We start from the raw sequence: 14396 nt of genomic DNA, 5'->3' as shown, positions 1-14396 counted from the left end.
TACTGACCTCAACTGACCTGTTGCAGCCTGGGAGAGTACGCCTCACACTAAATACATGCTGAGAACCATGGGTACAATAAACTCAACAACAGCACAGATTTCCTGTGGCAGTGATTCATGTTTTCCCATATACTTAAAATCTCTTACATGTGCAAAAATATCCCGATACAGTCACCCAAAAGGCATTAACAAGAATCTATTACATATCTAGGCATTGTTTAATGTACCTAAAATGTTCACTAAAAACTGTGTTAAAGTTCCTTTCATGCTTGAGAGATTTAACCATCTCCAGACATATGACTTTGATGACAGTTCCATGTAATCATCATCATTATTTCACAGACATACCGTCTCATTGTGTACCATATGATTTAAGAATTTCCAAATTGTTTGCACATACTTCAATGACTAAACTCCACATATTTAAGATTTATAAGACGGGTGCGGCATTTGCTTATATTTGTAACCTCTAACCTATGCCATAAAAGAATGACATTGAATTCTTGATATGAAAAGCACAAGCATCACAAGATACATACACAACTAAACAATGACAAAATATTTGAAAGGTCCCAATGTGTTTTTTTTTTCCCTCCTCCGATGTTGACATTCTGGTTAAACATAAGCTCAGTCAGAATGAGTGAAAGGAAAATTATGAAGGGGAAACCTCTTCATGTTCAAGCATTGAGGCCATGGAGGTTAAAGCACCTTCTTTTGATGCAACAGAAAGGACAGGACAACCCTGTGTGCACCGCAGAAGAATGCTAATCTTTCCACATCTGGAATTCTCTACCAAGTAAAAAACTTTACCCGTTGAAGTTAACTAGTGAGATGGTTTTGTTTTTTTTAAATAACTGACAAGCAGGGTATGAAGGACTAATATGAAAGGGCAAGGAAAACCACACACAAAAAGTATGTGGACTCACGGATTGGCACACGGTATACTGAGAATTGTAGATAAACAAAGAGACAGAAATATACAACAGACAAGTGAAGACAGAAGATTTAAAGACGAATGGATGAAAAGGTATATTGAGATATAGCTATGTCAACTAGCAGTGATGACAGGAAAGAAACTGACATCACACAGCTGAGCCAGTGTAGTCAGTCAGTCTCACTGCAGCTGCATTCCTGGCCTGCCGGTCTCATGTGTAATGTTGCCTCTATGCACATTCCTGGGCTTCTATGGGCTTGGGGACAGTCAATGCAGAACTAAGAGTTCCACTGCATCATGAACAGACACCGAGCAACATCCTGGCAGACAAGCTGAACCACTACTGAGTGATGTGGGATGAAAGTCAAACAGAGTTCCACCCTTTACGCCACAGTGTGGAGCAAGCTGAAGTCTGGAGGTGTGTGTATTGAGCTGGTAGATTTAACTGTACTAATTTGAACAGAGAAGACATTTAAAACATGCCAGCATGATTATTTGACTATCTTCCTATGTAGCAGAAAATGATATGCAAGATTGTATGTAATATACGCCACCTAAAAAGACGAAGGAAAAATAAGACTTATGAGGTGTACAACATCAAAAACTCAATGGATTGTGTTCAGATTGTGACTAAGCAATACAAAGAATTTTAAAAAAAGTGCAAAGAACAATCACAACAGCAGTGTGAACAGGAAAGGCATTGTTTAATGTACAAAGAGAGGCTAGCAGGCAGACAGGGAGAAGAAAGGGAAAAGTTTCCAACCCCAACAAAGCCAGTACAGTCTCCAGCTGCCTGCCTATTACCCCCACCCCCACCCCCCAAACCTCTCAGACTTCCCTCAAAAGGAGGGGAGCAGGATGAGGTAAGCATCCTGGCATTTCTGCTCAGCTGACAGAGCTAACAGCTCAGGAAGAGGGTGGGAAATGGAGAGAAATTAATGAGTAAATTGCAAGTATGCAACACAAAAGAATCCAAAATTATAGTGGAAGTAGGGAAATAGTTCTATTATACTGTGCAGGGTGAAAATAATAATTTAAAATCCATGCCAGAGAGGTGCAAGAAAAACCTCTGATATCAGCGACTCTTCTAAAACGATGTAAATCTGTCTTTCACAGCAGTCCAAGAGTTGGCCTACATGTTAATTGTGACTGCACTGCATACATGTTTAGATCAAAAAGCAATATGTAGAGCATTCAAATACGAGTCCGACTTCAATAACCTCCTTCACTACATTTTCATTTATCATGAATAGCAATCAGCCACTCATAGCTAGCAAACACAAATGTCTACAGCAGGCCTGCTGAGTAATAGATTACTCAATATGTTAAAGTAATGTGCTGGAGGAACGAGTAGCAGCACTACTCAAAATATAGATATTGCAGTATTTACTGTCTCCCAAAATTTTCCGTTTCTGTAGCTTTGCCATAACAAAGGATTATGCGTATGTAACCATTGCACTGATGCTTACATACACTCCAAAACATTGACGGGTCGCTGCCTGATAGCAACAATGCTAGGTGTAGGCAGAAAGCTAATTGTCTGAACAGGAAAGAGAAAGAAAATGGAGTTCATTACAAAGAGAAGGAAGGTGAAAAAAAAAGTTTTTTTAAAATTAAAAATCAAAGAGGCAAAAAAGATTAGTCCACAACATAGCATGTTTCACTTTTCTTTTTTTGACGCTGCCATATGGTGACAGAAAAGTGCAACTACAAGAGGATAGTGGTTTGCAAGTGTTGTGAAGAATCAACCAAACCATGCAGGGCACTTTAAGAAGATGGTCTAGTAGAGAATCCCTGCATTTTGTGCGTGATGAGGTGTAGCATGCGACCGGACAGTATTTTATGGGATTAACAAGAACCGATTATGACTGCAATGTTCACCAAGTGCTTACCAGTCTTTCATGTTATTATTGCAGTTAATGTCCATCTATAAGGCCTGTTATTGGAAAGTGAAATACATTTTAAAATACCGGCTGTTATGGATGAATGTGCTGCTGGTTGTTCAAGTATTAATGTTAGCAAAAACAGCAAGAAAGCAAGGTTATATTTATGTCCTAAACAGTCCTGTAATACGGAGCGAAGCAATGTTCCAAAAACAAATGTTATTCTCAACCATATGGTGCCCAAAATTGCACTGATATACTCCTTCAAATTGACCATTCAATGCTTTTTTTTCTACTTTGAATACAAAAAAATCTGAATAATTTGAAGTGTTTTGTTTTAACCATTTTCTAACCATTGCACACAGAGGTTTTTCACAAATGACTATGTCGCAGTCTGTCTCTTGAATTCTTACATCAAGCAAGAATTCATGACACAAAATAAAACAATTTAAATTAAAAAGTTGCTCTTTTGTACTTATATTTAAAAAAAATGTAGCAATGACTATAAAAATGACTCACCAAGAACAGTCACAGGTATCACAACAGGTTTATTTAACCTTATTTTCTTTGGTGTGTGGGGAGACGTTGACATGCGGAGTTTAAAACAGTCTTCATTTTGCAGAGTATGACTTTTCAGCTGGTGGAATAAATTCTTAGCAATAGTTTTATGCCATGTTTTGCAAATTACCGCATTTTATTCGACACCCTCCTTGTGAAATCCAAATGACAGCAAGTCTCGTTTCCTTGCTCGTCTGGAACTCCGGCTGTCGCCATTTCCCCCCCCCCCCCCCCTATCTGGTAGTATATAAACATGCACGCTCAATGCATTGGGCCAGGTAGAAAATTTTCCGGTTGGGAGGGGGAAATTAATGACACATCGCGGCGTGTGGGAGGAAACAAAACTCACAGTAAATTAAATGCATTCGGCTTAATATTTCCATGGCAATTTATTCTTGATGATCACGATAAAGACATTTTAACCATCGCAAATGGAAAAACTCCAGATACATCGAGTATATTCAATATATCGCCCAAGACTACTTCAAAGCATTAAAAAAAAAAAAAAAAAATGTATGCAGGATCAGATCAGTTGCATAGATATAGGTCGTAATAGAAGCCCTCTAATGCACTGACCAGACCAGAACATCACCTAACCTTGCAGCTGTGTTTACCATTGAGTGGTGGTGGTGGTGGGGATTGTGGGGGTCATGGGGTCCTGACATATACACACAGAAAATAAAGGTCCAGATCATCATGGTGGGCTAATGACCTTTCTTTGGAAGAACACACAGGTCTAGGCAACATGCTGCCAAGTTCATAGTGGCCTCTCACACCCAAACACTGATGACTCCAGAGAGCAGACTCTAGTGCTTATTAAGCACAATAAAAGTATTAACCTCAAAATGATCTCATCTGGAGGACTTTCCAGTAGAAAGCTTTCCCATTGAGCGACAAAGCAAAGACAATTTTCTATGTATATTATGAAATTATATTAAATTTTCATTTAACTATAGAAGTAATTTGTGATTCTCTAAATGCACCACTCAAATGTCTGATTAAAAATTAATGTAACAAAACCAGAAAAGATAGAAGAGGCAGAAATATAAATATATATTTATATTTCTTTATATATGAAATATAACATAAAATGATGTAACCAAAGGAGTAAACAAGCATAAATCAATGATGAAAAACAAGATGCTTGATCTCTGCAAATTATATCAAAGAAGCATCCCAGATAAGATGGATAATGCAAAACATGTGCTAAATGATTAACACAACACACACAAACCAGAACCACAAGGGCATCCAATTTAAAGGACCTAGTTCTTGATACAAGCTCTACTTTTCACAGTTTGATTATCTTTGGAGTCATTTATCTGGCAGGTATGCCAACAATATGATACCAACAGTAGGCGACAGTGGGCAGTGAAGCCGTCATAAAACAAAAATGATTCACTTCTCAACAGAGCAACTTCCACTATCAATAATGTGATCAGAGCTATCCTAGATCAAGAAGTACTAATGAAATTTGAAGATGTACTTTTTTTGGAACACTTTGAAACATCTGTTACAACTTTTTTTTTTTTTTTTTTTTAATTTAGAGATATTATCCAACTCTCAAGGTGTACATGTTCAACTTTATCTCTAATTCTTCTGATTTGACTACTGTTTTTCCCCCATAGTTTGTTTACTTTGTGGCGACAGCTGTAATGCTATGAGTGGGTGAGCTCCTAGCATCTGAACAACTGTCATCAACTTCAAGTTGCAGATTTTTCAGTTTGACTTCGAGAATTCTTGGTTTAACATCTTTCCATCTTCAAGTTTAGACAGTTTAGCCAATTGGCAGAAAGATTTTATTACACTTAAATTTACACAGTAACACGTTTTGCAATTATCATTGTTTGTTTTTTCCCCTCAAACACAGAGCCGAACTGATGAAACGGGGAACAGAAGAAGAATGACCTTTTCTTTCATTTTGTACTAAATCAATGAAGCTGTTCCAAACATGAATATATTTCAAAGCACACATAGGTGTCATAAAACATAACAAAATCGTGCTGTGGAGTGAAATAAGTTTTGGATGGCTCCTAGGTGTTTCTCTCAATAATCCCTCATACTTTTTGTATAGTGTCACCAGTCCAAATCAGCAGTGACTGAGCAAGTGCAATGCATTAAGCAAATCATGTTATGTTAACTATCAAAACGGATAACAGTTGGGGGAAGTGGGACATTAAATTTTTTGTACATACAATGAATACATTTACTACAACATCATAGCTCACGGTGGCATATTAAATAAATTGGAATAGCAAATTAAGAAATGCTAAGGACTAGGAAAAGTAAGTGAGCCAAAAATGTTTTTATTTTACTTGTATATGTGAGAGCCCAACATACCAACTTATAAGATTTAGTTTGATGCTACCAAGGTTTACCTAACGACAGTTATTTTCTCTTTCTGCTACTACTACTGAAAAGTGCTTTAATCGCTTACTAATTCACAGCCTCCGTAAAGTAGTATGTTTAGCTGTCAGTGCCTAAGAGCTGAAATTTATCTCTGACACAGATCTGTGGTTTACATTTTAGTAAACTCTCTCTGTGACGGACAAAACCTTAGAAAATTCTGAAACCACGATTTTTATCTTCGTACTTGACGTCGATTAAAGGAAGTCCAACGCCTTTAATGGGCTAAACAGAAAGTATTGCAATCGTATAGTTCTTGGTAGCTATTTTGAGTAAACAAAAAAACAAAAACGCAGTGATAATACCACGAGTCGGTGTAACGTACTAAACTTCTCAATGACATCAGATTCACAGCTCGGTTAGCTGCATTGTGCACTGTGTTTAAGGACAGTTTACGTTATTCTTACAATTATCACCATATCTTACACGTGTCCAAACGTAAAGCAGGGCACGTGATGTTAACAAAACAAAGCTAAGAGCCACAAGAAATTTTCTATAGCTTGTCTAGCTGACGGTTACCAGAAAGCAAGTCAGCTAACTAAGTACAAAACACAGCGAGCGGTAGCAATTGGCTACCAGTTAGCCAGGTTAGCTAGAAACGATGAGAACGTACCGTCTGTTGCTAGTGACACTTGTTCCGGAGACAGCAGGAAAGAAGAAACGCTCTCTTTTTCAGAAAACGTTTCAGTTCTTTAATCCCTGGTCTCACTGCAGTGCCGTCAGTTACTTGCCAACTTATTTTTCCTCTGTCTTCGGTCCCACCTATCCTTTCCGTTTCGAACGACAACAGCTCCTACAGAGCTCGCTCTGTTGTTCACAGTTCTCGTTCTGGCTCGGAAATTCAAATCATATCGCGAGATTTAGAGGAAAGCGGGTCCACAGGACCAGAAAATCTTGTATACAGTTATTGGACAACTGAACTTGACTGCATAGGACTAATTGGTTTCTATTACCATGACTTACTTACTCATTGTTTAACATGGAAATTGGCCACTACTACTCATAAATTATTATTATTATTATTATTATTATTATTATTATTATTATTATTATACCAGAACAGGTTTCTTACAGCACATGAAAGATCTTGCAGACAGGTCAGCTGTAAACATACAAACCTAATCCATGCAAGAGAGGATTACACTGTACATCATAGGTGCACACACAAGACGAAGTGACAAGTGAGTGGATAACAATTTTACACTTCTGATTATTAAATTAACTTTTACCCTCAACGCCATATTAAAACAAACCAAAAAGGAAAAAAATGTCTATATTTGAAGCTAGGATTCCTTATAGACAATTATAGATAATTAATAGGACAGTTTGCCAAAAAGTCTGAATAAGACTGAAAATCATGTGGCAGCTGGAATCTAGGGTAAGCTGGAGGCTTTTAAATCAATAGATGCAGGTCAGTGTAAGCACAAAGTCCCTGTTTATGCTGTACATTGTATAGCTGCCTACACAGGACTAATCAGGCTACACAAGAACTTCATCCTTATACCCCAAAAGAAAACCACAACCATAGTTAACACAAAGATCCCTCTGAGAACTGAAGGCACATATAGCACCAATGGTGATTTACATGTATCTCTCAGTGAGGATGAAATGTATTTAATGAAAATCCTTCCTCTGTGAACCATAAACTGATATGAACACACACCATAAGCAGCAAAGCTGGATAATCCTATGAAATCCCAGTGGAACATTGTTTTGGGTCACCCATGTACTGGATTGGGTTTTGAAATATGTCCCACAGCTTAAAGCAAGGACTAAATCAGGCAAGTGTGAGGGGAGATGCAGAAAGAACCTAGAGCATCTATAAAGCCAGAAGCTGGGGTTATGTATAAAAGATATTCTAGTCCACTAGAGCAATCAGGCAGTAATCACCATGGTCCTGATAAAAACACAGATTCTAGGTAAAAAGGAATGTGTGAGGAGGTGAGATTAAAGCACTGTTCCAAAATTTTAGGAAAAATAAGCATTTGACTCACAACTACATCCAAAAGTGCACAAAAATGGAACATTGGATTGATAAAATGTTTTGTAGACATTCGAAGAAACAGGAACTCTTTTCTTACTGCTGCCTCATCTTCGTATATACGAAATCATACAAAAACCCTCTGCTGTGGTTGGAAAGTGTCAATGAGTAAGACAGAAGATGGGAAGATGGGATACTACTATTAATAATTTTAACAGTTCACTAATTTGTAGTGTAGGAACATGAACACAGATTGTGAGGTAAGAAGAACTGTAGAAACTTCAAGACAGGATACAATAAACAGATGACAGCACACATACCCACTCAGGGGTTCAGCACTCTTCATCAGAATACCTATGGTGTCCCTGAAAGGTCAAATGCACTGCATTTAAAGGAAACACCACCAAATAGAAAAAACAAGTGACAAGCCAAAAGTGAACAGCTAATAGCAAACATGTACTAGAGTATAATATAAATCATGCGATTACAGCACACATTGCTGTGCACTTTTTCCTCTTTCACAAGTGTTCTCCGCTTCAGTGCAATGCTTCCTGTTTTGGTTCAGTCACATTGACGTCCCCCCAAACACACTTCTGTTTTGTGTTTTTACAGCGTTTTTCCATTTGCTGATGCTTCATTAAGCTGACCTTTCAAGGGCAACAAAATACACAGCAATTGGCTTCCACACATTACAAAACAAGAGTACAACTGTTTGCTTTAAACTCTTATCCAACTCAATTGTTAAGAGCTGATGAGACACTTCCTCAAGCCTGCCCCACTATCAACCTTCAATGTTAAGTTCATATTTTTTTTTTTTTTAAATCAGTATTATCAGAATCTTAAAAGTGAAACATTTTTTTATTCCAGGAAAAAGTTTCTATGGAACAAAACAGGATCCAATCAGTCTGGATACTAATCAATTCAACACACTGTTTGTCCTTTTATTTAATAGTCAATTTTTCTGCATGTAGTCCAGCAGGCCCTTTTTTTTAGCGAAACAAGCATGAGATCAAATGTATGATGACATAGTTCACAGAAAAGTGTGTAATCTGGAAACTGCTGCCTGAGAGCGACACCTGGTGGAGGAAAGCTGGCTGTGCTTTAAAATAGAACCAATACATTAAATCAACTCTTGACAGCAAATAATTATGTATGACCTGTAGCTGTTGACAACTGCAGTAATTTACTAAACAGAGAGCCCAAATTATTTATTGAGTTTATTACAGCCAGTAGTTTACGATACAAATCACCTTTCAAGATGCCCAGCTGCCACCTTCCTAAAGTGGGTGGATATTCTGAGCACTGACACAGTAAAATGACATAAAACAGAGGAATGCATTCAAATTTAATTATCTCAATTTTCTCTATTTTGCTATTTTTTTTTTCAACAAATTTTTGTTTATGATCAAGGTCTAGTCAAACCATCCCTAGACCTGGCAGAGTCAATCGTTTTCTTTTTTTTTTTTTTTTTAAGAAATAATTTATCATTTTGCGATGTTTTCAGAGTTTTAGGTTTTTCAATGTTTAAGTTTTTTTTTCTTTTTCCATCGGTGAAGCAGGTTTCAAAATGCTCGATCTGCAAGAGAGAAAAACACAGGGCTCAAATACACATTTGCTTCTTCTCTTTAATATGATTTGCACACCAACAATTTATGAATGAACCTAAAATGTCTCTCCTGAGAACACACCTTAGACGCTGGGAACACCAGCAGGGGTGGAGGACTTCTGAGCAGCCTCCTTGGCCTGGTGGGCCTGGAGCACAGCAACAGCCTCATCCACCTGCAAAAGCATTACATTTATGAAACCAATTTATATGTTGCACTTCCCATTAAACATCAGTTATGAGGTGCATAGGCCATCTGTAGCAATTTAATCCTTTACGAAATACCACATTTATTAGAAATTACTTGTTTCACTAACCTTTGAGCGCAACGACTCAGGTGACTCAAGCATGTGAAGCAGCTCTGAGTTGTCAATCTCCAGCAGCATACCAGTGATCTTGCCAGCCAGGCTGGGGTGCATGTTCTGGATCAGAGGGAACAGACGCTCACCTAAAGGGGAGGACGAAGTCAACAATTAAATACCGAGTATAACGTGCCATGAGCATTTACACTTATTTCCTTATAATCTGAACTAATTATTTACCCAGCATCTGCTTCTGTTCCTGAGGTGGGGCTGCAGCCAGCATGGAGGCAGTTAGAGGCTCCTGTCCTTGGACATGGACTGCCGGCTGAAGGAGGAGGAGGGGGGGGGGGGGGGGGGGGGGGGGGGTTAATGACTACACAACCACACTTTTACCACTTGAAGCAGACCGTGAATTACAATGACCCATATTAGTCATGAATACTTGTATTACTTTTTGCTTATTAAGCAGCACATAACTGTGCCAGGTTCTAAAGTCTGAACCCCACTTGGGGAGAGGGGAAATAAAATTAATAATTATAAAAAAATTAATCAGTACAACTGCATTTAATGTTGAATATCCTGAAGGTGTACATTTAGAAAATTTGCAGCAATTATATTTATGAATTACATCCACTGATATCTTACCTGCTGCATGGTGACCTGTGGCTGGGAGGCCATGTGCTGCTGAGGGTTGCGCACACCAGCAGCATATTTGTACTGGGGCATGGCACGCACTGGGGCTGCGGCGGCTGAAGCATTGGCAGGGCGCTGGTTGAGCGCCTGTGTGGCTGCAATGACAACAGCAAGAGGAGCCTGATCAAAACTGCATCAACTCATCATCGGCTCGTGAGGAGACTAAATGCATCTGATTCCTGTCAAGTCAAAGATAAAATACTTACGCATACGCTGAGAAGCCATCATGCGTGGGACCTGGGTGTTGGTGGTGGCGGTTGCACGGATGGTGTTTAAGGCCTGAGGCCTGGGTGCTGTTGGGCGCATAGCATTGGGCATGTTCTGGAAGTCTAAAAGAAGGAAAGGGGGGATGGGGGGGAAGCAAACAGTCATTAGACTTTAGCTCTTTTTAAGTAAAGGCTGCATACGTATAATCTACATGTAATCACTTACGCTGAGGACGCACTCCTTGAGTAGCCCAACGGGGGCTGGGGCGCAGCTGGGCCAGCTGGTTGGCAGAGTAGTATGCAGCACGGTTCTGAGCCTGAGAAGAATCAAGCCATGTCATTAGTTACTGCTACTCCAAAAAACACAGCACACTGGTACAGTTGACCAAAACAGAGTTTTATGTCATGGAAAAGTACTAAATAGGGTGTTGTTGACTCACCTGAGGGATAGCCGCCATGAAATATCCTGAAGGTGGAGCAGGCTGGTATGGGTTAAGGACAGGGTTGGGCACAGCTCGAACAGTGGCCATCCTTTGCATGTACTGGTTGGTTAGATGAGCCTGACGCTCCTCTTTCCGCTGGGCAAGGGCCACATACAGTGGCTTTGTAGCCACAATACGCCCATTCATCTCTGTTACAGCTTTAGTGGCCTCTTCTGGAGAAGAGAAGCACACAAAGCCAAAGCCTTTGCTCCGTCCACCCTCCATCATCACCTAGGGAAACAAAAAAATAGGTTAGCATTTTGTCTAATTATTGCCTTGTTAATTTCACGATCACAAATAAACCCCTCAAAGCTTTTACCTTAGCACTTGTTATGGTGCCAAATGGGGAGAATTCTTTGCGCAGACGCTCGTCATCAAGGCCATCATCCAGGTTCTTCACATACAGATTGACACCCTGGTACATGGAAAATCACAATGAAACTGTTGGACGGTAGTTCAGCATTCCTGCTACTGTCCTTCAGGTTATGCTCCAACATCACAGCAATGAAATTAAATATTGCACCAATCAGACGCAAGATAGCTTTCCTTAAATTGTTCTTGTGACACAATGTGGTGCATGAAAGTGCTCTAACCAAGAAATGGGCCAACAAACCTGATATCTGGTCATGCGATCCTGTTTCATCTGCTCAAATTTGCGTTTGAGCTCATTCTGCCGCTCCCCTTTCTTCTGTGCACGGCCCACATAGACTTGCCTGCCATTCAGTTCTTTACCGTTCATTTCATCTACAGCCTACAACAAAACAAAAGTCATGATTAGGTGTGGATTCAAAGAATAAACTACAGCAAGTGCCTTTTTCAAAGCCTCTGGAGATACCAAAAGTCCCCCGCCGCCCAAGAAAGAACAAAGCTGTTAACCTTCTGGGCATCTTCATGCCTCTCGAAGCTGACAAAGCCAAATCCCTTGGATTTGCCACTTTCATCAGTCATAACCCGGATGCTGAGGGCAGGCCCTACAAAACACAAGAGCTAATCAACACATAACACAGCAAATCATACTAACAGCATTTGTGATTATTAAAAGTGTGTCTCTGAAATCTTGCCATCTTACCATATTTGCTAAACAACTCCTTCAGCTTCTCATCATCCATGTCCTCGCCAAAGTTCTTGATATAAACGTTAGTGAACTCTCTGGCTCGTGCTCCAAGCTCAGCTTCCCTCTCTTTACGCGATTTGAATCGTCCAACAAATCTGTTAATAACATGACATACAAAATTTATTTTCTAACTTCATCAAAATATATTCTGATAAAGTTTAAATCAAATACAATGGGGTGAAAGTCCTCCTGTGTTGGTAAAATGAGCGTCAGACATTGAAGAGAGCATTTTGGGAAAACAACATACAGCTTACGTAATAAGGAGTGATAACTCTAGAGCTACTGCAATATGTGAACTTCACTGCTTCAAACCAAAATGTAATAAATCCTATCAGCTCAGTTCCCTCACGATTTAAAACTAAGCTCTATAACAACAAAGTACATTAGGCAAAACAGGAGAACAAGATGCAGTCACACACAACTTTGATCACACTCCTTCAAACACAGACTTGTACAACAGTAGGCACACTTACACTTTTCTGTCATTGAGCAACATGCCGTTCATTTTCTCAATGGCCCGTTCAGCAGCTTCATGGGTCTCAAAGTGCACAAAGCCGTAACCCTTTGAGCCATTTTCATCACAAACCACCTTGGAGAAGGAAGATTTTAGGAGGTCAAAACCATTCACAAACAACATGCATTCCACACAATTGAAACTCTACAGGCTTTAAACGGTCCAATCATTAGTCATGCTAATTAGTTGATTTCATATACAAAACACAGCCAGAAGAAATGGCACCACAGGATGATACCTTGCAGGACAGGATGTTTCCAAATGCAGAGAATGTATCATACAAGGCCTTGTTATCGATGGATTTGTCCAGATTCTTGATGAAGATGTTTCCCACCCCACTCTTCCTCAGTGAGGGGTCACGCTGAGACCACATGATACGGAGAGGCCTGCCTTTTATTACATCAAAGTTCATGGTGTCCAAAGCTCTTTCGGCTAAAACAAATAAACAAATATGTTGCACTTACTTCCATTTTCTTCGTGATTTAATTATTCTAGTAGTATGGCATGTTGATAATTTAATAAAGCACATGTTTAAAATTAAAGATAAAACGAGGTAGCACGGTACATGTTCAAAATGGAGTCTGTCAGTACCACATTTCCTTACATGCTCTACATAGATCGCGGTAAACTTACCGTCAGCTGGCTGTTGGAAGTTCACATAGGCATAGCCTAGGGAGCGACGGGTGATCATGTCTCTGCATACTCTAATGGAGAGGATGGGTCCAGCCGGGCTGAATTTCTCGTATAGCATGGCTTCGGTAACGTCTGGGTGCAGGTCTCCCACATACAGGGAGGCCATCGGGTAGCTAGGCGCGCTGGGATTCATGGCTGGCGAAGCGTGTTCTCAGGCTACGTCTCAACTGCAAGTTCGATATTTTGAGGACAATCGTCAACCAAAATTAGCCTTTTAAGATTTGAGAGATTATTTATATCCGTCTCTACACCAATGCAGGCAGTTATCGCTTAACCGTTAACAACGTGGGCTAGTTAGCGTGATTAGCAAAATGTCGGAGCGTGGCCTAACCGATGTGACTGGCCCAAATTGAAATTTCAATTTTCGCAATTACTTACAGCACTCAAATTTCGGTAGCTTGCAAAACAAATGTTATAATTAACACGTATGCCTGAAAGGACAACTGACTTCAACGTAAAAAACAAGTAGTTAACAATATACCTGGCTAAAGTTAATCGCCCACGCTTTCAACAATGAGGCTAACAGCTTAGCTTGCTAACGTTCTTCTCGTTCCGTCTTTCTTTCTTATCCGTTGGCAGCGTCTTCTTCGCGTTGCTTGAGTTGGCAAATCAAATCCTGCTTCACCGATTTTTGTTTTTCTTATAAAAATATGTCTGCGTGTGCTCTCTAGCTTTTGGTTTGTTTCATAATAAAATGTGTGCCGAGACTAGCCCCAGAGCACACCCTACGCAGACGGATTACAGGATTGAAAGAAAGGTCGGCGGAGGTTGTTTCCCTGTTCCACTCGAAACCACGGCGCGTTTGCTACCAATGCTTGACGTCACACATCTCGCGATATTTGAACTCTATATTTAATTTACAATTAAAAATCTGACGCATAATCTGTCTCATAAACGTTTAAGATTTACTGTTTTCTACACCTTACGAGGCTTATATGTTCAGTTATGTCTTCAACATTGTATTCTAATTGGCGTGTATTCACGAATTTCTTGTGATTATTCGCCTATAAAAGCGAGGGGAAAAGGA

At 39.6% G+C, this 14396-nt stretch overlaps 2 protein-coding genes across 2 annotated transcripts in view; both read right to left on the bottom strand.

Annotated features, from left to right (window-relative positions):
- LOC101479921 (E3 ubiquitin-protein ligase RNF19A) overlaps positions 1–6616 on the bottom strand; it is a 37432-nt gene extending 30816 nt beyond the window's left edge. Inside the window, exon 1 of the mRNA XM_004560032.5 lies at positions 6395–6616. The gene's annotated coding sequence lies outside the window, so the exon portion shown is untranslated. The remainder of the gene's footprint in view (positions 1–6394) is intronic.
- A 2339-nt stretch (positions 6617–8955) lies between these two features.
- Positions 8956–14143, bottom strand: LOC101481678 (polyadenylate-binding protein 1A). Its single transcript, XM_004560039.5, has 16 exons — positions 13851–14143; positions 13310–13536; positions 12915–13108; positions 12636–12751; positions 12118–12257; positions 11925–12019; positions 11662–11799; positions 11368–11463; positions 11007–11279; positions 10793–10883; positions 10567–10689; positions 10313–10455; positions 9908–9992; positions 9683–9813; positions 9451–9541; positions 8956–9338 (listed from the first exon to the last, which is right to left on the bottom strand). The coding sequence occupies exons 2-15, from the start codon at positions 13500–13502 to the stop codon at positions 9452–9454; spliced, it is 1908 nt and encodes a 635-aa protein (XP_004560096.1). The 5' UTR covers positions 13503–13536; positions 13851–14143; the 3' UTR covers positions 8956–9338; position 9451.
- Between the last annotated feature and the right edge of the window lie 253 nt (positions 14144–14396).

This window comes from Maylandia zebra, linkage group LG11 (genome assembly GCF_041146795.1).
Source record: "Maylandia zebra isolate NMK-2024a linkage group LG11, Mzebra_GT3a, whole genome shotgun sequence".
NCBI lineage: Eukaryota > Metazoa > Chordata > Actinopteri > Cichliformes > Cichlidae > Maylandia > Maylandia zebra.
Note: the sequence above shows the minus strand (reverse complement) of the source record. Positions and strands in the feature narration are given on the sequence as shown.